This window comes from Diadema antillarum, unplaced genomic scaffold, assembly GCF_040938485.1.
Source record: "Diadema antillarum isolate AM-2024a unplaced genomic scaffold, OU_Dant_1.0 scf00000120, whole genome shotgun sequence".
Taxonomy (NCBI): Eukaryota; Metazoa; Echinodermata; class Echinoidea; order Diadematoida; family Diadematidae; genus Diadema; species Diadema antillarum.
The window spans coordinates 460,001-486,180 of NW_027271009.1; the positions used below are offsets into that span (position 1 = coordinate 460,001).

The 26,180-nt window shown below is 40.0% G+C and overlaps 2 protein-coding genes across 2 annotated transcripts in view; one reads left to right on the forward strand and one right to left on the reverse strand.

Moving 5' to 3' along the window:
• The window catches only part of LOC139720032 (uncharacterized), a 2,696-nt gene extending 1,312 nt beyond the window's left edge, over positions 1-1,384 (reverse strand). The window contains exon 1 of the mRNA XM_071631407.1: positions 1-1,384. This exon is cut by the window's left edge and continues 1,312 nt beyond it. Coding sequence (XP_071487508.1) covers positions 315-1,220 — 906 coding nt within the window. The 5' untranslated portion in view covers positions 1,221-1,384 and the 3' untranslated portion in view covers positions 1-314.
• A 7,284-nt stretch (positions 1,385-8,668) lies between these two features.
• LOC139720033 (cytoplasmic tRNA 2-thiolation protein 2-like) overlaps positions 8,669-26,180 on the forward strand; it is a 36,104-nt gene continuing 18,592 nt past the window's right edge. The window contains exons 1-2 of the mRNA XM_071631408.1: positions 8,669-8,826; positions 24,686-24,754. Coding sequence (XP_071487509.1) covers positions 8,768-8,826; positions 24,686-24,754 — 128 coding nt within the window. The 5' untranslated portion in view covers positions 8,669-8,767. The remainder of the gene's footprint in view (positions 8,827-24,685; positions 24,755-26,180) is intronic.

Genomic DNA, 26,180 nt, shown 5'->3' on the forward strand with positions numbered 1-26,180 from the left:
CTTCAAAACAACCATAGCTTTCAATCACGCACGAGGCACTGAATCAACACTCAGACACATCTTTTAGTTATACTCCACATGCATGGCTACTGGGAGATTTGTGTACAGAATGAGTGACATCAAATAGCAATTTTGCCTTCTTCTTGCCCTCTTCGAGTGCGATTCTCATGCTCTCAGGAATAGTGCACGTATCTATCATTTACTTTCCTCGCATTATAAGCATCAACATTATGACTCTTATGAGAGTTACACAGGATGTTGTAGCTGTTCTGCTGACTAAGACAACGGAGTCCATGTAAACCAAGGTCACTGCGTCATTCAACTGCTTTCTCCAGCCTAGCTGGCGGTGCCTTTCCAACGTTCGTAAACAGGCTTTTCAGGACGGTCAGTTCCTTTGTCAGCATCTCGACCCGTTTCTTCAGGTTCCCATTTTCCTCCTGCAGCTCACCAACTTTGCTTTGCAGCTCTTTGTTTTTCTCCTTGGTCTTCAAGCGACTCTTTCGCACAGCAATATTGTTTCTTTGCCTCTTTTCCATGTACTCGTTGGAGTTCTTATCAAGCACTGGTCGCTTTCGCTTGCTGGAGCTGGTGGTAGAGATGGTGGTGGAGCTTGCTGAGGCAGGTGCGGGGCTGTTTTGCCTGCTCGTATCTGCCGACGTCGGCATGCCCGGACTAGAGGCCACGCTCAGGCTCATGGCATTCACTTCATGGGGAAAGTCCTCCTGTGTGAAGACGGGCACGACAGCGGACGAGTCGTGATGATCAGCACTCCCCACATGGGCCTGCGTCGTAAGCGGCATGATCACCGTCGTCGGCAGGTGAATGTTCTCGATGTGCATCGGCGTACCAGAACGACGTGTCGACAGCTCAGTGAGAGTGGGCGCCCCGGCGTCGGCAGCTTCGTTCATCAAGCTCTGGTGGCAACGCTGAGACTCGAACGGCTCTAACTGCACCTGATGTGCGGTATCACCACTGAAATTTGTCGTTCTTTGGATGTTAGCAACAGGCTGTTGAAGATACACTTGAAGATCAACAGAATCCTCACAGTTCAGAAAATCACCAAGTTCAAGATGTGGCTCTTCAATATCGAATTGTTCTTGTTTGATAGCAAACTGCTTGTCACATTCAAACTCGTAGAAGTTAGCACTTGCAGGCGAATCCATGACGTCTATGGCTGTGTCTGAGGCACATTGTGACTGAACATAAGAGTAAGAGTCCATTAGATATCGTTCTTTCTCATATCAAGATGTTGAAAGAAATGAGGCTGGTTGGCGAATAGTCACGGCGTATTTATACAAATGACACGGCAAGTCCAGTCAAGTCTGAATTCACAACATACAGGTAAGAATGTCACACGTTGCTCGTTCGATCGGTCAGCTCTATTGTATACGGGATAACTTGTAACCTGTGTGAACAGCACGTATTATATACGTACTCATCGCAATACACCGTTACAACATTCATCCGCGGGAATTCCCTCTCACGGCATGATGTTTTACCCCAGCATAATGCGAATTACTTTGATAATCTAAAACGCTTGTTCAAACTGATATGAAAATTTATATTTATATATTTCACTGTAATATCGTATCAAATCGATAATAAGGAAATTTCTACTGCCGTAATGGGAACTATATTTTTGTTACCCTCCAGGCACTACGACTGAAGTAAATTTGTAGTTCGTCCTCGCATTACTAATATTAGCATGACGTTATATGCAAGGAGTATGATTGGTTGCCTTTCCCACATTGCATGACGTAGAAGCTGTGCTGCTAAATATAGAGTGATGTATTGCGCAATGTCATGAAACGTGTTCCACGCGTTTCGACCGGTATTGCGCAACACTTCGTGCGATCGCATCAGAATTTCGAATTTTCCAGAACCAGGGTATAAACAGTGAGACACGTAAACTATTTTCAAACGTTTTCTGAGTTTGGACTCGCAGGCTTTCTTGCTTATTATTAAACCCAGGGTCACGTTTCAGCATTTTCTAAATGATTAGGTCCACCACTGTTGGAACTTCACAAACAAAGTGGATGATATCGTACAGATAGTGAACTATTGCCTGCACAGCATCAATAGGCGCCTGCAGAAGCCAAGCTCCTGTATGTATACGGAATATTCAGCACCTGGATATAAACCAGGGCCCTGTTTGTCATGATTTTGTTTTTCTTTTTATACCGTTGACTTCACGAGTCATTGATTGTCAGTGATTCACTCGACTAAGACAGATATCCAGATGACACGTATAGTGTTTCTCTTTGTCATTTATCACTATCAGAAGCACAACAATCTGGAAAAAGACAAGACATGCAGAGAAAATCAGAGAAAGGCAGTTAAATGCGTCATGCATAACTGTATTTTTATGAATTGAATAGGGCTTATAGCTCTACCGGAGTCGGGCTCGTGAGAGACATCCCATATGAGAACTGAGTCGTAGCAACGTTTGACAACAGTGACATGGTTGTCATGAAACTTGTGAGTACCTGTGGAAAGTAAGGAAAAAGACAAGACATATGATCAACAATAACAACAACAAATAAATGAGTTATATATTTCGTGTTGGACTTTGCTTTCACGGATATGATAACTGAACAGAAGACGGCCCTTACGAACGGAAGTTAGCTGTAATAAAACTGCTCTCTTTTCTCTCTCCCCTCTCTCACTCATACTCTGAGTCTGTCTTCTAAAACTGTTTGAATTACTACATTAAAAACAATACAGTACCCATATACATATAAATATATATTAAAGTCTGAAACGATAGTGTGCTGGTTTCTGTCTAAAATAAAACTTTTCATTATCTTCATATACTCGTGATTTCACCCTCACGGACCAAGAAGAAATCTTTACGTGAGGACCCCATTTACCGGATATCAAATTTACGTTATCGAATTCGACCTCCCACCTTCCTCTTCGGTAGTTTTGTTTCTAGTTAAATCATTGTTCTTCACTTTTGAAGGAGAACGAAAAAAAGGGAGAAAGAACAGGAATTGCATGGAGGGAAAGATGTACCACCGAAACAAAGGCTTAACATAATTGAAAACATAACAAGCAAGTCAAAGCAAAACGAACCCACGCGCAATTAATGAAGATGATAAACAAGAACGAATGATACTCCGAAAGAAAAAGAAATCCGGTTTTCAGTCTGTTACACACACACACGCACACACACAGATTATAGACAGATGCAAACACACTGAGGATTATTGATGTATAGAGGCTCATGTGGAAAAACATGTTGATTACGTCATCAGGATGATCGTTAAACAGCCATCGTCTGTCAGAGCGATGACGTGAACGAGAAAAATCCATTTATAGGAAGAACTTTCAGTGCATGAAACTCCAATATGAGAAATAACAGTATAACATGTATTCATATAAATACAAGCGTAAAATCCCATAAGATAGATCACCTGCCTGATCCTGTATGAATGCATCTCTAAACAGGAAGGACAACTTGTTTGATTGTGTGTTGTGTTTGTTTGTTTGTTTGTTTAAATGAATAAGAAATAGATAAATGTTGTTGTTCTTTTGTGGTGGTGGCCCTGATGATAGAAATTTTGTTTTTTCTTTGCTATACCAGGCTATCCAAATGACAATCCATCCCATGCATGTTCAAAATCATTTAGGAGGTAAAGTCAGGTGTTACAAAAAGTAAAGCACCGCAGCTTTCATTAAAACCTGACCAAAAAAAAAAAAAAAGAAGACACAGTAACATTGGTCGCAACTACTATGCGAAATAACACTGTTAAATGCATGCCATGTCCCTGCACTGTAGTCACTCATTTTTCGTTCAGATTAAAAGAAACCAAAGACCCAAATACTGAGTATGATATCAGTGGATTGAATGAAAGCAGCGATACACCGTTATTAAGAGTACATCAGTGAAAGTTTAAGGCAAATCGGACAATCGATTCAAAAAATATGAATTGTAAAAGTTTCGGTGCCGTTATCGCATTTTAAGGAGACTATAATGCATGACGCAGTATGATGATAAGGAAAATCAACATAGAAATGTCTACTTTTCTAGCTTCATGAAAGAGCGCTTGATTTATTAATGGTATACCTCTTTCAGATTGAGAGAGCAGGCGAATATCATAAACATTTGCCAGTAATACATTGATGGAATGTGCACTTACCAAAACCAAAAAAAAAAAAAAAAAAAAAAAAGAATTCTCTTTACATTTTCTGTGATCATACGAACTTGATATCACTTTATAATGATTTTCCTCAAACTTTCACTAATGCGTTTTAGTGATATTGCTGCTCTCACTCAATTTCAGGCTTTGGTTTTTAAGCGAAATCACGTATTTTTCATGCGGTATATAAACTCATTGTTTAGAGTGTTAAGAAACCATGCGATGATAACCGTCAAGATGTAACAGGATTTAGTTGCTTGCTTTTTTATAGAAGAATGTTTTATGCACAGATTGTGGTTAGAACCAGTTTTGGAGTCATGACACCATCGAATAAGCAAGGGTGAATATGACCGTAATCACTTTTTTCCTTCTAAAAGCATAATGATACATGTTGGCCTATATATACTCGTGAATGGCCATATTATACCTATATATCCGTTATCTCTTCTGATGTCGACGAAAAATTTCGTTCATTAGGCCTACCTCCACCAATGAGGTTATGTTTTTGCTGGCCTTGACTTGTTTGTCTGATTGTCTGTTAACGGAATAATTCTAAATTATGAAGTTATGAACAGACTTCAATGATTTTATTTTTTGTAAGGAGAAGTTGATAATGTCACAAGGGCCATACGGATGATGATGATGATGGTGACTCTGTTTTGTTTGTATAATGATCGAGATAGCAGTGTTGATCCTTTTATATATAGTTTTATTCAGTCACGGTCAAAATACTTGTAGGCCTACGTGAAAACAGCTGAAAATGTGCTTTTAAGCATGAGAGAGTATAAGAATTGAGAATTTGTTTTGCTTTTATTTAATAGAGTATAAGGGTCTGCTGCACATCCACCAGGAAATGCCTTCCCATGCACTCGTATGAAATATGTGTTATAATATATGTCAGGACACACAGGTTTCAGTTGCCTTTGAGGTTTTATTGTGATGGGGGTTTTGGAAGGGGGAGGGGGGGGGGAATGGGGTAGGGTAGTAAGAGGGAGAATGGACGGGGGTATAGGGTGGTCGGGGGGGGGGTTGCGTGTGTGTGTGTTTTTTTGTTTTGTTTTGTTTTTTAACAATAAACTTCGATCAATGGATATTGATATTTTCAGTTGGATTGAATGAATGTTTAAAAGATATTATTTTTGGGGTAAGTGATTTAGTTAATAAAATTTGTAATGCAATGAAGGAATAAGATTAAAAAGAGAATGAGGGATTAGTAGTGTAAAAATAGAAAAGAAGAGATGTGTATATGGATTGTGTATATGGATTGTGAAAAAAATGTATCAGAGTGTATCAAAATGTATAAGATTGATGTGAAGTTTTGGTATAAATTTTGTATCCATTGACGAAAATGATTATGAAATTGATCAAGAGAATTTTGTTTTGTATATTATGTTTCCTATTGATGAAGAATAAAATATTCTTTAAAAAAAAAATCTTATACTGTGGTACGATTAAAAAGTTTCGCCCATTCTGCTATCGATGAACAGACTTACGATCAGTATTGATTATACGCTAGATTCGCAGAGTTTAGCCGCAATCGAGCGTAAGATCAATCTTAACTTCATGTATGACACATCAGGCCCCAGATCGGAATGGAAAATGCCAGTAGTTTTTGTACGGCTATGGGAAAAGTATATCGATGCTGCCCTCTATGTTGTAAGAAAGATTTGTATTGGTTGTTCTCTTCAAGGAAGAGATCGCGGGTTTTCACACTGATCTCTCTCGGAGTATATATAATAGGGGGACATACTTCATGACGCGCTTTGTCGGATGTTTTTTTTTTTCTGACATATTTGCTCTCAGCCAATCAGATGCAAGGATTTCAGTAGCTTATAACAGTTTGTCAGACGAAAAAAATATATATTTATCTGATAAAGCGCTACATAACATGTCCTCAGAACAATGGTTTTCCCTGAGATCCCTGCCTATTACACACTACCTAGTTTAATTCGAGACATTTACAGACCCGAGCAAATAAACAAACGCATTCAAAACAACACAATAAGACTACAAAAGACATGCAACCATGTATCAATGAGAAAAAATAAAACAAATACAATATGAAGGTTACTTTTTTTAAAATTCATGTTCCATATTCCACATTTTATACAAATTTTATATTCCATTCGATTTTGAAAAAAGAAATGTTTTTAACACAATGGTCAGTTTGAACCAAAATTGCACAAATGTAAAAAAGGACGTATAATTGACGAGTAATATGAGGAACCCACTAAAAAGCAAAGCTTGTAGGATGTGGGTTCCAAAAATATAACATAGGCTCTTAGTACAGTATATCGATGTCAAAAGTGACGTAACATGCAAAAATACAAGATATCGAGAATATTATAAAGTTTACTTCTTCGACAAAAAAAAAACAGTTGTAATTTGATACACTAGAACAGACAGTTTAAAAAGATAGCTTTCAGCCTACTATCGCTAAGCAATGTTGTCTTACAAAGCATAAATAATTATTTTCATTTTCTTCGCCACTGAAAGGCACGAGTTTGCTTGTTTGTTTGATTGTTTGTTTTTTGTTTTTTGATGATCTGCATGACGAAGAAAAGTGTGAAATATATAGGTCCCGCCTTTATTGCTCATGATGTATGCACATGGATCTAATTTATTGTTATGACGTTGACGAATGTGTGAGAATACTGACATATAATTTATCATTTGCAGAAGAAACAAAAACCCAGCATTAGTGTTTTAAAGTAGTTTTGTATTTTTTTATAGATAGAAGTTGTCTAGATATTGAACCGTATATAAAGTATATATGCACCTTATCATATTGAATTGCAAGCATAAAAATGCAAAACCGCCCTCGATCGCTCGGCCCCATTCCATAGACTTTATGCACTTTTCAGATTGACAAATTTCCTAATGTGTCATTAAAAAGTGTGCACCCGATCTTTCACTTACAAAATGTTAAAGTTCCCTTATATTGGCTAACCCTTACGCTGCTTGGTTCCTCTTCATGAAAAATTTAGTACCCCTTTCACTACCAATTTCCCAAATATTCCATCAAATATTTGTAGACGGTACCATTTCAATTCTAAAAGTGCCAAAGCTCCCTCGTGTTTGGCTTGAGGTATAACAGGCCACAATGGTTACTCACCCTTTGGTATGTGAGAAAGTAATAGGGCCCTATATTCATATGTTCTCAGTGTAGTCAAATTATTAGCATTTGAGACCAACACAACAATGTGCGAATAAGAGTGCAACCTTCTACATTTTAGGTTGATATTCCTTAGTGTTGACATGGACCAATATCTCCATACATGGTGTTGATAAACACATTATCTGAAAACAGACCTTGAAGTTTAAGAAGTGAGGGAAATAGTTGTACATCAGCATTAGTACATTTCTTTATTTGAAATCATAACAGTTTGGATAATTATATGACATCTCAGTAAATTAGTTTGGATAGTCAGTTATATTAGCTTTCAATCAAGATGGATTCGAATGACATTTGATAGTATCCATGATGTTCATAATAGGTTGCTACTCGGAATGTTATAGGTAGATAAAATTAAGTTAATAGAATTAAGTTAACTTAGTCGTCACAGTTATGTTGTTTATGATACCAAAGCTCAAATGCTGAGTCAGGAGTGAGCAATAGCTATATAGGCTGTATCTCACTATCGAGTACATCTTTATTTTGGTTATTTTTCATGGAGATATAAAGGTAAATTTGAATTATCACTATGTTCACATAATATGACGAAGTCAACATTATTTTGTATAGACTATACGTGCAGATTTCAATATTTAATACTGTCTTTACCTTATAGCTACATGAAGGTAAATAAACAAGGATGCATTGAGTGTGTTTCAGATTGTTGATCGATGACAAGTTTGGAATCAGGAATTAAACTGGATTGAGCTGTAAAATCAATGTTTCCAGTGTCATGATCTGTCGCATATCTTGTGACTACGACACAGGGCTCATCACAGTGAAGCAACCCTTGAGCCACATTAAAATGATTATTTGCTCAACGGTCAAAGGAACAAGTTTACATGAAACGAAGACAAATTTATAAGAGCAGTTTTATATCACTGAAAAAGAAGAAGAAGATAGATATTTCACTCGCCAGCAAAATTGTTCCACCCGTCCCCACGCACATCCGGCTCAAAAACTGCTAGTGGAAATAAACGTACAGGTGTTGGGGGAAAAAAAATCCGCCTTTTTCCATCATTTATGTTGATTAATGAAATGTAATTTTTTTAATTGATTGACACGTTCTGTGTGCTCACAAATAAAGTTATTACTTCTGCTATATTCAGCCATCTAACTTGCCATTTGGGCCTAAATGGCGCCAAACTTGCAAAGTCTTTTTTATTTTTTATTTTTTTTTGTATTCTACACGATTCCCACCACACAACGTGTGAGCGCAGCTGCCTGATGGACCATGAACATCAACGAGTAGCAGGATTGGCAGCTGGTTACATCATAAAAACATGCGGTGCATGCATGAGATGCAGTTCGCTACCTCGTACGCTGTATACGCGGCCGGCTAACTAGAATACTAATAAATCGGTCCATTTACTTTTCTTCGTAGCATTGCACTGCGACTAGTGCGTACATTTCGTATTCTGATTGTTGTGACACGCAAACGTAATGCAAGATGTGTGATGTTCAAGGGGATGCTGTTATGCCCATGGAAGAATGTCGAAGTGCAAGAAGGTTTGTGTTTTATCTACATTCATGACCATATGAGGGTAGAGTCAAAGATTTGATAGCAAGGCAAGGCAGACTAATGAGCGGTCTGACAGTGCAGTCCCACCTATTCTTCTTGATGTAGTGTTATCAGGCGTGTTCCTTTCTACAGTCAAGTAAATTTTTAGGCCTATACGTATGGTTGGGTGTTCAACACACCGACCACCTAACGTTTTTCTGTCAATAGAAATGTGAAAAATCTCACAATTTGCCTGAAATTGTACTCACATGTGGAGAAAATACTCCGGATTCACAAGCACGCACTGAAAATGCGATCTGGACTGAGGTAAAACGTTACGTGTCGTTAGATGGCTGCTTCGAATGCGTGGGGTGTTATTTTCATCGCACTCAGTTGCCCTGTAGTACATTGAAACCGACCACAATGATAATAAGTATAAAACGCATGTAAATGCATTTTTCCAACAAGCTATTTTTTGTCGAGCCCACTGGAGGTGAGGGGAGACTAAGGGATTGCCTGCGGCGTCTGTCAGTCCGTTGTCCGTCCGTCCGTCATCTGTCCGTAACGCTTCAAAAACTTCAATAACCTTTCGAACGCGTGGGGTGTTATTTTCATCGCACTCAGTTGCCCTGTACATTGAAACTGACCACAATGATAATAGGTATAATGCACTTGTCAATGTAATGACGCACCCCACTACCCCCGGACATGGGTGCGTCATGGTCATTTTTTGACTGACCACACGGGGTTTTTGACGGACACCACAGTCACTTTTTTGACTGACAAAACGCTGCAAGTGACGAACACCACAGTCACTTTTTTGACGGACAACACGTTGAAAGTGACGCACACCTCGGTCACTTTTTTGACGGACATCCTCGGTACATTTGACGCACCCCCGAAAATACTGAAACGATTTTTGCATACGTTTTATTCAAGCAATTTCATTTTCTTTTGGTTCGTAAACATAATTTGTAAAAATTTCGGCAAGTTTCCCTTACCCTGGCTCTGTAAGCACCGTGCCGTCATTCACCGTACATCACGCTGCTGCAGCTACGATATTCCGCGTAAGGGCAAGGGAGTATGTATTCTGTGCATGCAATCCATACATGACAATCACATGTGTGCAGATGCGCTCTGTGTGTGCGGCCATTGCTAGTCCGGTGGATGCATACTGCAGAGCAGGTACACACCACGCCACGGCATTCCCGCGAGTAACTATACATGGCCCAGTCGCTGTATGTACGTAGAGATTCGCACAGCGTACTCTAACAGCGTCGCACGTCTAGTTGGCATCCCGCGAGCAGAAAATGGCATGCTGCAGGCAGTTTCTTCTGCTGCCGTTTCTTTTACTGTCAAAAATTTGCCTGTGTCACCACAGAACATTATTTAGACGCACATTGTATCGAATATAAACGAACTTTCTTCGATAGCAATGTGTGTTGGTGTTGCATCGCAATATGCAATAGGCACTACCTATACTAAGTGTTCGACAGTAACTTAGTATTAAGGTTGGTTACATCGCTGAACAGTCCCTGGTTTGAGATCGAGTATTCATGATTTCATGGGTTTGTTGGAGGGAAAATGTGAGGAGAAAGGGTGGCTTTTAAATTATTCGCTTGCCAGATTCTGGCAAGCATTTTTCCCTCTTAATTATTCCAAAACGCTTCCCGACTTTGAATTTCACTTGCCGCGGGAAAGCGCTCACTGTAATTTCACTCGTGATACGTGTATCCGGTAATAGCGTGCAAAAATGTGTGCAATTTTCCATAGCCAAGTGATGTTCCATGACGCACCCCTCGGTTCAGAATAATGCGTGTTATTTTCCATAGCCAAGTGACGTACCATGACGCACCCCTCGGTCAAAAATGTGACCGACAATGATGGGATTTTGACGCACCCCTCGGTCAAAAATTTGACGGACAAAGCTGGTAAAATGACGAACACCTGGGTCACAAATTTGACGGACCAAACGAGGAAATGACGCACCCATGTCCGGGGGTAGTGGGGTGAGTCATTACATTGACAAGTGCATAAAACGCACGTAAATGCATTTTTCCAACAAGCTATTTTTTGTCGAGCCCACCACGGAGGTGAGGGGAGACTAAGTAAGGGATCGCCTGTGGCGTCTGTCCGTCCGTTGTCCGTCCGTCCGTCCGTCGTCTGTCCGTAACCCTTCAAAAACTTCAATAACTCTTGAAATTTACTCTGTCACTGGACTTCAATTTCAATCAAACTTCGAGGGCCTAGGAAGAGGGGTCATACAAAGTTTCACCTTTTACCATATATGAAGGTCACCTCAAGGTCAAAGCTCACAGGCAGGGGTCAATGAACTTTAGGGCCCAATGTTAAGTTTGTATGTCATGTTTCTATTACGCCTATGGGTCATAACTTTTGATCCATAACTCCATTTGTGACCAAACTTGTTGGATGGTAGATGTGCATGTACCTTGGGGAGTGAATGGTCACCACAAGGTCAATGGTCACAAGCATGGGTCAACAAACTTTGTAGAGCCCAATGTTAGTTTTTATGGCACGTTTCTATTTGTATGGGTCATAACGTTTGATCCATAGGTCTGTTTATGACTAAACTTGGATGGTCACCACAAGGTCAAAGGTCACAAGCAGGGGTCAACGAACTTTCAGAGGCCAATGTTAAGTTTTTATGGTTCGTTTCTATTATGGGTCATAACTTTTGATCCATAACTCCATTTGTGACTAAACTTGGATGGTATGTCCCTTGGGGAGTGGATGGTCACCACAAGGTCAATGGTCACAAGCATGGGTCAATGAACTTTTAGAGCCCAATGTTAAGTTTTTATGGCGCATTTTTTTTATGGGTCATAACTTTTGATCCATACATCATGTAGGTCCGTTTGTGATCAAACTTGGATGGTAGATGTCCCTTGGGGAGTGGAAGGTCACCACAAGGTTGAAGGTCACAGGCAGGGGTCAACAAACTTTAAGGGCCCAATGTTAAGTTTTTATGGCAAGTTTCTTTTTTAGCTCACCTGAGCCAAAGGCTCAAGTGAGCTATTGCGATCGTTCTTCGTCCGGCGTCCGTCGTGTGTAAACTTTTTACATTTTCATCTTCCTCTTGAGAACCCCATTACTGATTTTCACCAAACTTGGCAGGTAGCATCCTCAGGGGGATAGGATCTTAACTTGTTCAAATGGGCACCATACCCCACCTGGGGGGTGGGGGGGGGGGGCAGAGGGGCCCAAACCCCCCAAATTAAGGAATCTTAAAAAAATCTTCTTCTCAAGAACCAGAAGTGATAGAGCTAAGTTACAATTGTAATACTATGAATTTGTACATTGATGACTGTAGTTTCAGGTTTGTTCATGGCGGAATCAGGGGTGCCCCCCCCCCCCCCCCCCCCTTGGTACCCAGGGGAAGGGGTCCTGATGGGGCCCAAATTGTACATTTTCATCTTTTTCTTGGAAATGCCATAATGAATTTTCACCAAACTTGGCAGGTAGCATTCCTAGGGGGATAGAATCTAATTCCCATCAAATGGGCGCCGTGTCCCAACTGGGGGGCCCCAGGGGGCCGCAATTGTGGCCTAAATAGTAAATTTTCATCTTTTTCTTGAAAATGCATAATGAATTTTTGCCAAACTTGGCAGGGAGCATCTAGGGGAATAGAATCTCATTCTCATCAAATGGGCACCATGCCCCACGTGGGTGGCCCCAGGGGGCCTAAATTAGGGCCTAAATTGTAAATTTTCTTCTTTTTCTTAAAAATGCCACAGTGATGAATTTTCACCAAACTAGGCAGGTAGCATCCCTAGGGGGATAGAATCTCAATTCCATCAAATGGGCACCATGTCCCACCTGGGGGGCCCCTACGAGGGCCCGAGGGCTTTAAATCTTCTTTTTCCCCCCCAAACTGCATAGTCCAACATTCTGTGAAGTGCAGTGTACTTGGCAGGTTTTTTTTTATCGGTGTGATGGAATATGCAAATGGGTACACCATGCCCTCAGCTCTCAAAGCTACCCCCCACCACAAGTTTCTAGTGTTCTCAGGTAAGAGTCTGCTAGAATGCATGGAAGAAGAACTTGCGATACTCAGGTGAGTGCGAGACCCCCGGGTCTCTTGTTTGCCATAAATTTTTACCCTTTTATATCTCTTTTTATCTGTTATATCTCTTTTTTAAATCTGTTTATCCCATTTGCGTACAATTTCTTGTATGCGAATGGGCGAGACACATTATGGCACTTGCCTTGTTTTTTTCTATTTCTCATTCTTCCCCAATGATTGAATCCGTCGATATTACTTTTGAAAGACTGCTTGATGAATTAAATTGAATTTCACTAGGAATCTTGTCATCATAATTGATGTAGATTAAATGAGTCGGTAATTGGAAATAATTGTTTCATTTTAATACAAGTTCGTTTAGTATGAAATTTGTACGTCCGTACCTAGCGGGCGCGCAGCAAGAGTGCCTGGTCAAAAAGGTAATACTGCTACCGACTCATGCAAATGCAGAGGTTTCAAATCCCGTCTTCCAGAGCAGTTGCCAATCTCGCAGATCCTCCCTCCTGACTTAATCATTTAAAGCCAAAACATAGTTCTGGTACGCCTGCAAAAGTTGTCAAATTTCGCTCCCAAATGTGAACGTATGCCTAGGAAATGTGGGGAATAACGCTGTAATAACAAGATATTCGATGGGTAATGATGAAAATGCGAAATATTAACCAAAAAGGTTCAGTCTCAGAACTTACCCGAATGGGGTCAGGCTAAACTCGGACTTGGGGGGTAACTCGGCCTCGCTTTGACCAAGGAGGTTTAAAGGGGCATAGTCCTGGTAGTGTAGAGGGCGCTGTTGATGATACTGCCGATGACTGTTAGCATTGATACAAAGATTACCGAAGTTAAGCTGTCATCAAGAGTAAAGTGCGTAGGTGTTGCTAAGTAACGTTGCCTTTGTTGTCTTCTCTGCGCATCCCGCAGTCTGTAGTAATGCCAGGGTGCGTGCATACATGTATGTGCTTGTTATTATGACATCACAAAAGAAGTTTGCTATAAAAGCTGTCATCCCCCTCAGCCGAATCATGAGCAGAACTGTGATCGGACCACTGACTACAGTGGATCGGACTTCTTCGGACTCGGGGAAGTGGGCCAAAGCGTAAGCTCTAAAGAGGAGTCGATAGCGTAGGTCTCTATAGGAAACTTGCACCGCGCGCCCGCGTACGCATTTGACTAAAACACCAGGACCATGCACCTTTAAGAGTTGGAGTTCCAACTGGCTGTAACTATTCAAACAGTTGTCAGATTTCTATTGATGTACAAAAGAATTTCACAGGTGCATTTGTGCCTTTGATGATCGATGTTCGAAGCCGCCGTCTTGCTCAGCAATCTGAAGATTCATTTTGAACGTTAATATAATATTGACCATATTTTGCTTATTCATCTATTAAGTGAAATGAAATTTCACTTAATGATAAAGCATGTAAAACAAAAATCAATCCCGTACAGAAATTTGTGCAAAAGTGTAAATCAGAGCTGTATCATGTGAAATGTTTAAAGCTGTACCATCCTGGAAAGCCTGTTTTATGACATATCCGCTTAATTCCGACAAATAAAACTGACGTGGAATAATCTTCAAGTATAATTCTTTATTGATAGATATAATGTCAGAGTAGTGCCCGGGTATGCCCAGTCAAGTAATTTTCATCTTTGTTTCAGCATTTTTTGCGCAATTTCTATTCGCACATCCTTGTGTCTGTACCACCTACCTTGTACAAGAAGGGATAGCGAAAAGTAATTACCATCACAAAGACATATCTTCCTCAGAAAGTGGCTTGTGATTATGCAATGAGACACGAGTCAATTGTCTTCCTATCTGCATGGCAGATCCTGTTTGGCACATGCTTCAAATATTTTTGAGCGGCGGCATCGAACATCTAGCAAAGGAAATAAGACAGTGGTTGTGACTCCATTCTCTTTAACCTCCTTGCTTTGACGGTGGGCTGAGTTGTATTGGTTGTCCCTCTTGATTGTACAGTGTTGTACTATGGGAGCGGCCTGTATAACTACATTGTAGCGCTTTGCGGTCTGGATCTTCGCTGTAATGGTCCGAGTTGTTACAACGTGTGCATCAAATACCTCTTTGGCGCGCATGCAAAATTAGTGTGGCCTATCAAGCACATCTAAAAACAATCAAAGATGCTTGATAAACATCAACAAAAACTTCAAAGACCGCGCGTCTCAGCAACTGAGGTGATGTGCATATTGGCTTGAGGACCGCGCGCTGTCCATTTGTTTTGTACAGGATTAGCATGCACTTTCCTGTCTGTTCAGTTAGGCCTCGTTTGGTATTATACAGTAGAATATGGCGTTCACGAACTGTGTGTAAATTGTCTGAAATAAGGTTGAGTTTTCCCTGAGACCGAAATAGTCTGGAGCTTTCTGGAATAAAAGTCAGTTTTCCAACTTTAATTATTTTTCTCAAAATACTCCAAAACGACTCATCATCCCGACAAACCGCGTCAGCCAGGTAAGTTTCTTTGTAGACTCTTTTGATATATTGCAAGCAAATATGAAGTGGTGCCAGACGGGTTCTCAAGCCCTTTAATACCAGAACTTTGTTTTCACTTTAAATTCATTGATTCGTACATAAATGGACAATTACATTCCCGGTATCCTCTTGTCAATAATTGAAATACATCGGTAAGTTAAATTTAAACGCGATACTACGCTTTCCAAGATCCAAAATCCTACAATGCATGACCCCAACAGCAACACTTTGCGTTAGGGCTGGTCGCAGTTAATCTAGACCCTGTCCTAATACATCCTGGTAATAGCAGGGAGTAGCAGGAACAACTGCACAACAAAAGCCTCACGCAACCTGCTGCATGTGCACTCATGCATTGTGTCCCATTTTAGTCTGTGAAATCCAATCATGAGGGGGGGGGGCTCCATCTCACAAGGCACTCTCCCCTCATTAGCACCTCTGGGGTACTCAAGAGGCTCCCTCCTCACAGTGCTCGTTAGGTCTCCTCTCACTTCTCATCCATCTCACATCCATGGTCGCAAGTTCGCACTGTGATTTTTTGTTACGCAGACATGTCCACTCTCCATGATGAAAAGAAGAAAAAATTATATTTGTTTTGACAAAAATCAGGTTTTAATCAAAACAAATCCCCGAGAGAAAAGCGCTGTTAACCCGTTGAGGACGGTTTGATTTTTCTACAACACACATTTCCCATAGACACCTGCCCATGTATACTCGGGACTTGTCCTCAACAGGTTAAAAACCCTGTGTATAGCGACCACCTGTCAACCGCGGCCAGCAGCCGCAAATTTTGTTTCCCGCACTAGATTTTAACCTGTCTATAGTGGCCACAGACCCAATGGAGCGGTAGCAGAGCCGATAGTTCAGCATGTTTTTCTGCTTTGTAGCCACGCCAGTCATTCATAGGCAAAGTTCAGTGATCCGACGCCACCATTGTATTCATCACTCATTCAGTCATGATAATGCACTAGTGTTTAAGTTTCTTCATGACCGTACACATGCTACTGTGCAACAATTTGATAAACACTGGCATTATTCAATGCATGAAACACACGTGTGCATGCGTAACACATGCATGTACATAAACGTATGTACGTCTAGATGTATACAACGATGATACATGTACATGTAGGCAATGTACACAATAGTGGGATAACCTGTCTATAATGGCCACCTGTCTATAATGGCCACTTTTTTCATCTCCCTTGGGTGGCCGCTATGGACGGGTTTGACTTAAGGATATAAGCACAAACGTATTGAAGAAAAAAAGACATATTACTTACTTAAAGGACAAGTTCACCTTCATAAACATAAGGATTGAGCGATTGTAGCAATATTAGTAGAACGCATCAATGAAAGTTTGAGGAATATCGGACAATCCGTTAAAAAGTTATTAATTTTTGAAGTTTTTGTGCAGTAACCGCTGGATGAGAAGACTACTGCAGTGTATGAATAACTCAGATGTCACATGCGTACAACAATATAAGGAAAATATAAAGAGAATTTCACAAAATTTCATCATCATCAAAAAAGTACACATTCCCTTGACTCGTTACCGACATAATGTTATGGGTAATATTATTCCCCCTGCCTTTAGAAAGAGACAAGTCAAGTGGTCTTTTATTATGCGAAAAAAAGTGAAAATATGTTGAATTTTCTTTACATTTTCTTTATACTGTTGTACGCATATGACTCACAAGCTGCAGTAGTCTCCTCATCCAGCGGTTCCAACACAAAAATTTTAAAAATTCATAACTTTTGCATCGATTGTCCAATTTTCCTCAAACTTTCACTGATGTGTTCTACTTGTATTGCTGTATTTTCTCAATCCTTATGTTTATGAAGGTGAACCTGTCCTTTAAAAAAAAGACATTATGCTATGGGTCTGTGATGTAGAATAGTGCACCTCCTACAGCAATTTGGTAATAGAGCCTTTCTTGTATTACTTTGCCTCCTCCAGTGTTTTGCGTTTGTGGCAGGGCAGGAAGGGCACTACAAAGAGGCTGGTGAACTAACAGGCTCTATGTTTTTTCACAGTTTTTCCTACCTAATACGATGTACTGTATTTTGCTCCAGCCTTTTTATGCCTCCCGAAGTGGTGCCGGCGGGATTATGTTTTTGGGTTGTCCGTCCGTCCGTCCGTACGTCTGTATGTCCAAATGTACGTACGTCCGTCCACATTCATTTACGCGGTAACTTGAGTAATAACGACTGGAATTTTACCAAACTTGGTCCAAGTATAAAGTATGATTGGGCAATTACTTGATGAGATTTTTGGTGAAATCGGCCAAAGGTCAAAGGTCAAGGTCAAATCATGAAATTGTATCTGTTCACGTTTTCACCAAACTTTGTCCAAGGATGATGTATGATGGGAAAATTACTTGATTAATTTTTGAATGAAATTGGACAGAGGTTAAAGGTCAAAGATCAAGGTCAAATCCTAAAATCTATCTTTTTATGTGATAACTCAAAACTGGATGAAGCAGCTTTCACCAAACTTGGTCCAAGGATGATCAGGGCAATTAGTTGAGTAGATTTTAGTGACATTGGTAAGAGGTCAAAGGTCAAGGTCAGATGCTAAAAATGTTGCTATTTCCCCCATATCCATGCAATGCCCAAAGGTATTTTCTTGAAACTTAGTGTAGACATGTACAATGTAGGCCTACTACTGCATGAAGATTCTCCAGAGAGAGTTTCATGTCATAAGGTAAAAGGTCAAAGATTAGGTGAAAATGTTACAATTTCACTTTTCTCACAAATGGTTAACTGTATCTTCATGGAACTTGGTACATACTACACATGTACTGATTGGCAGGGATTAGCTAGGGAATTTAGGGGTCATGGGTCAATAGTCAGGGGTCAAAGGTCAAGGTCAACTGTAAAACGAGGAATGTTCGCGTGCATTTTAATTTTGTAAATTTCGCGAGCGCCAAGATTCGCAAAATTAAAATGCACGCGAAATTTCTTATCTACACTATATGTATTGAATGCAAGTGGCAATTCGAGAAAATTTCATGCCACGAAAAAGGCCATCGGCTCCAATTGGCGAAAATTTTGTGCCGCGAATATATCATGTTTTATTATTTTTAAAACTTAATTACCTAATGGAGATTCTCTTGGAAATTTCCTGCCAGAAGGTCAAAGGTCAAAGGTTAAGGGTCAAGGCCAGGTTTAAATGCAAAAAAAGAGACTATTTTGTACTGTAATTACACTCTTTCTTCATACCTTGAAAATTACTCAATGCATAAACTTATAAAAGGGTCAGTCAGAAGTCAAGTAAAAATCCTCAATTCCCCAAATACATACTGTACCTGCACTTTTTAATAGACAATAATAGCAAACGTAGTTCAAGGAAAGTGAACAATCAAGATATTTCTGACAAACCTATCTTTTCAATATTTTGCCAGTTATGTGAAACTGTCATCACACATTGTGAAGACATTGTACTATACACCTATTGGGAGAATCGTGCATTATGGCTGAGGCATCAGTCGCCATAGCGACATTTCTAGTTTTCTCTCTCTCTTTTTTAATGAATTCCCTCTTTCCTTCTCTATTGCACTATCATTTTGTAGTGTACTGTGGAAGTTGTTATCTAATGTATGCAACACTGGAAGAAGCTGGGGGGAGGGGAGGGGGTGGATGTTTAGTGAAAGAATACACTGACTCAGTTGAGCTAAGAATATTTGGGCTATGTGGTAGTTAGATGTGACCCGCTACAACAAGGATCTGAAAGTCGGGGAAGTTGATTATCTGAAAATGACATGAGATAATAAATTCCCTTATTCTTCCACTTTAATTTCATAACGTGACTCATATAAATAGGGCCTACTTGGTTGCAGAGGTATCAATAATTTTATGAGAGAGCATGTCAAGTGGTCTTAGAAATCAGCATTTTGAGAAAACTGCCTTCAAAGATTTCTTCCTGATGCAGTCATGATCAAGGGGAAGTAAGACAGTTTTCACCTCTGAACAATAGAAGGTATGCTCCTAGCAACCTCCACGATGTTCACTCGAGCCTAGTGCCAGTGGTCTGAGAAGCACAACGATGAAACAATCAGTAACCAGGATGCTACGCGCTGACCAATAAGATCACTCCCTCGTTGCTAGGGGAGGAGTCTGTCTGCTGCGCTAAATCCAAATCTACGGACACGTTTCTGTTCCATTAGTGTCGGAAAATAATATCCCAGAAAAATGCTAATTCCTTGCCTTTCCTTTGATCATTTAGCTTCGAAATTTTAGCAGATGATAGACAAAACATTAGACGACAAAATTATGCTCAAAACAGAAATTGGATGATTTTGACCGTTTTGATGATCTGAATTCAAACTCGATTTTCTCAGCTCAGCCATCAGCGACTTTTGAATCCTTTTGTTGTGCGGGTCACATGCACAATGTATGTCACCAGTTTCAATAAGGTAACAGATTCGAAGGAGCAACAAAGAAATTGACAAAGTATGCTTCATATGTTTTGGATGTAAATAAATATTTGTATTGAACCATGCCAATGCATCACGCCAAGCATCACGCTTAGGTGCATACTCAGTTCGACGCTTATGAAAAGAACACCAATAAAGATGCTAATTAGTGTTTGAAAAGTAAAGAAATTGGTGACTGTGATCATTGGGCTCGTCGAGTGGAGAGTCTGATTGGTGCATGCGTGCATTTGGACTGAATCCTTACTACAACACTTCTGTGTAGAAGGCTTGTTTGAGTGTGAGATAATGCCACAATTTGTATGTTTGTTTTGTACTTTTAGCCTGGTGCATTTGACATTGTACAACTTTTCTTCATAGTCCACTGTTTGCAGTTAGCTTTCTTCCTAGATGTAAAATTAAATGTTATACAAACATCAATTAATTATGATTATGGTGTATTTAGGGCCTACCTTAGTTGCATGATTCATAACATTTAAAGACAAAATCAACCCGGCATACCTGCCACTCCAGCTAATTATAAGGTGCATACACGAGTGAGCAGGCTAACATGTATGTATCTATGCTTGGTTGTTACTTAAATCTCCCATGCTCCTTCAGATGTGGTGCAGGAGTCACGCCAATGTCTTATAAACCCACAAGAGCCAGTGAAGGCCAGTGAAGGCCAGTGTCAATATTTCATAGGCAGGGTGTCATCACAAATGCACTCTCAACTGAAGGTCCAAGTTTGCGTGTTCTTTTTACAAGGCCATGATCAGGAAATTGGTATGGTTGATGTTTAACTGGGGACAACAATCGACAGTCTGTGTATATCTGCAATGCCAAGTTCAGTGTCAAAACAATTTGTCAGTCCTGCCACATGATTTATGTGGGAAAGTTTGCCATAGCGTCTTTTCCTCCCCTTCTTTCTTTGTACTCAGTGAATGCAGAATGATTAATGTGGCATTCAGTGAAAGTTGTGAAAAAACAGAATATTCATTAAGAAGATCATACATTGTGGTATTTTGATCAAATCCATACACGTGCCTCCCTTTTTAGATGGTAACTGTGGGATCATTCACTGATCATGAATATTTGTGACATTGAAACACTTGCAATATTTAGCTGAACTTAGATGCAAGGCAACAATACCAAAATTCCCCCTGAAACTTTGCCAGAAAAAGCATGTATCAGAGCGTGATTTCCTTAAACTTTAGGAAGTTTATCATGACATTTTGCAATGAGAATGCTTTTTGTAGACAAATGAAGATACTTGTTATGTGACTGCTTCTTGGACATTTATATTTCTTCCCAACATGGGCATACATATAGGCCTACGAACGTATATGTGAAAGCAAATGCCCAGCTAATTGCCAAGGCTGTTGTCTCGTTATAACTATACAGTTTATCTGTAGCAGCATGCAGCAGACAGCCAAGATAACTATGTATGCAAGTGCATTACCATTGTATGTTGGCATAAACTCATTGTATTTCTTGAGTACTTGCCTTAATGGTAGGTTGTTTATTTGGTGTGGTTTTTTTAGCTCACCTGAGCCGAAGGCTCAAGTGAACTATTGCGATCGCTCTTCGTCCGGCGTCCGGCGTGCGTCGTGCATTGTGCGTAAACTTTTTACATTTTCATCTTCTTCTTGAGAACCCCATGACCGATTTTCACCAAACTTGGCAGGTAGCATCCCTAGGGGGATAGGATCTCAATTTGTTCAAATGGGCAGCATGGCCCACCTGGGAGCCCCAGGGGGGCCCAAACCCCCTAAAATTAAGGAATCTGTAAAAATCTTCTTCTCTAAAACCAGAAGTGATAGGGCTTAGTTACAGTGTAATACTATGAGTTAGTACATTGATGACTGTAGTTTCAAGTTTGTTCATGGGGGAATCAGGGGTGCCCCCCTTGGGACCCAGGGGAGGGGGGTTTGGAGGGGTCCTAATGGGGCCTGTATACATTTTCATCTTCACTTTGAGATCCCCATGTCTGATTTTCACCAAACTTGGTAGGTAGCATCCCTAGGGGGATAGGATCTCAATTACTTCAAATGGGCACCATGGCCCACCTGGGGGGGGGGGGGGCCCTAGGGGGCCCCAAACCCCCTAAAATTAAGGAATCTTTAAAAATCTTCTCTAGAACCAGAAGTGATAGGGCATAGATAATACTATGACTCTGTACATTGATGACGATAACTGTAGTTTCAAGTTTGTTCATGGGATTGGTGGAAACGGGGGTACCCCCCCCCCCCTTTGGACCCAGGAAAGGGGAGTGGGAGGGGTCCTAATGGGGCCTAAATTGTACATTTTCATCTTCACTTTGAGATCCCCATGTCTGATTTTCACCAAACTTAGCAGAGTAGCATCCCTAGGGGGATAGTTCTCAATTACTTCAAACGGGCACCATGTCCCTCTTGGGGGCCCCTAGAGGCCCCCCCCCCCCCCCCCATTAAGGAATATTTAAAATCTTCTACTCTAGAACAAGAAATTATAAAGCAAAGTTAATAACATGAGTTTGTACATTGATGACTTAAGTTCCAAGTTTGTTCATTGCAGATCCAGGGCTGCCTGCCCCCACCCCCCACACTCCCTGGAGTTGAGTGGAGGGGGGGGGGGGGTCCATATGCAGACCTAAGTTTTCAGTGTTCTCAGGTAAGCATGTGCAAGAATGCATGGAAGGTGAAATTGCGATACTCAGGTGAGCGCGTGACCCCCGGGTCTCTTGGTTTTTTTGGTTTTTAATATATAAGATTTATACAGTGTAAGTAAAAAGCTTGATCGTTGCAATTTTGTTTATAAATCACATCACATCATTTTCAAATGAGAACTGATCTGTTGAGAAAGACACTGAAGATAGTCAGTGGGGCATCAAAGGCCATGTTATGGGAGCCTTGGGGACTTACGTGTACCATGACCCCTAAAGGTATAATGTAGACCTATTAACAAAAACAGTCCAAGCAGTGGACTGTCTATGTGTACATCCAGTTATAGCAACAAATCCAGTTTACAAACAAATCATTCTCTTTTTGTGATGGTATTCCCATCTATCTCTACCCCACCTTATTCTGGAAATCCCCTTGCAAATGTGACAATGTCATCTTTAGAGAAATACTCAGATTGTATGTTACATAAAAACAACAACAACAACAAGAACAATTGGTAGGAAATTGCATTCGCCTCTGGAGGACTGAAATGAGTGCTTGGAGCGATGATAGTTGTGATAGCCAATCACAGTGCAGTGTCGTGTTAATGTGATTCTGCCATATATGGTCGTGAAAATGGGCTTTGTAGGAACGGGGAATTCATCCAGGCACTTTCTGGGTCGTGTAAGATTAAACAGGATTGGGGATTCCCTGCCTCTTTGACGTTGCAAGTAATACGAACAGGTGGATACCAACTACGTGGTGAATCATGGTTTTTCTCTCACTGTCTGATCTTGGGAGTGATCATTCAATCAGGGCAGTGAGGGTGATCTGGTCACTAATCAGATTGTAGTAGAGTAATCAACTTCAACTTCAACTTTATTCAAAACCAGACATATACATGCAAGATTTATATTACATGAATCACAGATGCAAAATTAATCCATTCTGCATGCTCGTTGACACGTGCACTGTGCTTTTCTGAAGCAAATGCAAAGCAATGAATGCAATGTGTAGACAGCTGACTACTGTCAAAGACCTTTTTTGTTTTTTGTTGTTTTTTTAAAGGGTAAGATTGAACGTAGACTTGTGTTTGTGCTTTAAACACTGTATTTAATGTTGATAATGCATTTCAACATTTCAGTCAGAGCTATCTAAAGTAAAACATCAGTCCATGTTCCTTTTGACCTTGAGAGTCGACTTGAACAAAACAAGAGTACAGATTCAAGGGAGTTTCATCACACTTGGATGTAAAATTCAGTGAAAATGGGATTTCTCGTTTCATGTGTTCTTAAGTAGAAGAGACAAATCGGATGATACAGTTTTAATATGATGTCATCCCCTCACAATTTCCCACTGCTCTCCAAAGAAATCTTCATTAAATTTTGAACATTTTTCATTCAATGAAATGAAGAAGAATATGTTTCCTTCACATCTAGTTATTTTAAGGTACTGTAAAAGTGGAAATTTTCGCGGTGTTAAAATTTTCGCGCATTTCGCGCAACCAGAAACAAGCGCGAAAATAAAAGCACACGAATGTTTTTGCTTGCCATATGTGCCTGTGCGTGATGTCTTGATTCCGCGGAATTAAAAACACGCGAAACTCTTCCGACCAGGCCAAGCGCGAAAAATTAGTCACGCGAAAATATCCACTTTTACAGTAACTCAGCAATAGTAGCAGTAAAGAAGAAGTGGGTTCTAGGCATGTAACTGCCATATAACTAATAAAAAACACGAGTTATGCTACAATGTATATGTACAGTAGTTATGCACGTAGCAGAGTTTATGACATCATCAGCCTTTCTACTGTGCATGTACAGTTGTATTGTTTATGAGTGCAACCAATATTGCTGGAGGAAACCAACATGAAACTTTTAAATCACATAATTCTCTGAATTTAAGTGTTAAAGTGTAATTATACTTCTTTTATTCTATTTGTTTCATTTTTTCTTCAGTAATAATTCGATATGAATATCACAAGACTTTGCGATTCATAAAATCCAAAAACATACACTCATGGCCTCGAAGTAACTATGTACCAAATAAAACAATGCCATCTATTTCAACCACAATGTTGGCAATGTGATCATGATTTGTTTGAGTTGACACATCACATCTTTTTGATTATGACATGTAAATGTATAGTATGTACCTTCAGATAACAGTTCCTATCTTAACATGTTCTAAAACATAGATCAGTATTACATTGTAAAAGGTCATGTGGTGTACAGTATGATGTGTCCAGATAAAAGATTACAAACTTCATGTTGTGTTTTGTTTTTTTCACAGGATATCAACATGCATGAAGTGTTCTGCACCAGCTGTGGTCATAGCCAGAGTGAAAGATTCATTTTGCAGGTGAGTCTGTGATATTAGCCCGTTGAAGACTAGTCCCGAGTATACTCGGGCAGGTGTCAATGGGAAATGTGTGTTGGGGCAAAATCAGCTCCTTAACAGGTCGATAAGAGTTCCCCTGATCGGCTTATTGTATTAGATATTTATAAAGTACATTTGATGCCCTTCTTTTAAACCTGAAATTGTAATAATGAATGGATCTGTGTGTGGAGATAGCATGGAGATTGTTAACATTATATTGAATGTTACTAAATGCTTTCAGTTATGATCTCTGCTGTTTGTTAAGAGACTTTGGGTGGTATTCTGAAAATCTTCCTAAGTTTCTTCCTAAGTTTCTTCCTAAGTCAGAAACTTAGGAAGTGCCTAGGAAAGACAAAATTAGTATTCTGAAATTTCTTCCTAGGCACTTCTTAATGCAAATTAGGCCATCCTTATCCCCGCCCACGTCCTTCCCTAAAACCAATACGAAATGCCGTATCATAAGGAACTACCCAATGACAATCGCATATTACTATGACGTAGGGTCAAATACAAGAGTGCACGTCATGTCCCCTTTCTCTCGCTCATTTCGCGCATCAAAGTACATGTGCGCGCAATGACTGACAAACGCACCTATCACGATGCTTGCAGTTTGCTATTCTTAACAACGTACTTAGGACAGGGGTGGAGCTTTCCTAAATATTTTCCTAAAATTCTTTCCTAAGTGCATTCTAGAATACCAACTTCTTCCTAAGTCCGAAATTTGCATATTCCCGCCCCCTTCCTAGGTTTCTTCCTGAGTCTACTTAGGAAGAAACTTAGGAAGATTGTCAGAATACCACTTAGGAAAAAATCCTGACTTAGGAAGAAATTTCTTCCTAGGAAGGATTTCAGAATACCACCCTTTGTCACTGTGGGGATTTCTTATGAATGATAATAATACAGGGTACTTATAATGCGCCAATTCCACTGTGTAACATGCTCAAGGCGCAGTAGAAGTAACTCATGAAATACAAAAATCCTTACACAAACATGCACATGAAAATGAATGACACAATAATGATAATGAAAAAAAAAATATATAATATACAATTCTACTGGAAAATGGTTACGAACAAATGAGTCTTGAGGGCAACTTTAAAGGAGTCAACATTCGAAATGTAACGGATAGCTTGAGACAACTGATTCCACAGGTAAGGTCCAGCATGTGCAAATGACCGATCCCCCCATGATTTGTTCGTTTTTGGAACAGCAAGCAATCTACAATCAGATGACCTTAGACATCTGGGAAGATTATAAAATGTCAGCAAATTAACATTGCACTGTGGGGCAGATCCGTGAATGCAATGAAAAACAAATAGTAATAGTTTAAATACAATGCGAGATTCAACGGGTAACCAATGCAATGAGGACAAAATGGGTAATGTGAGTATTTCTCCTGGTAAGGGTA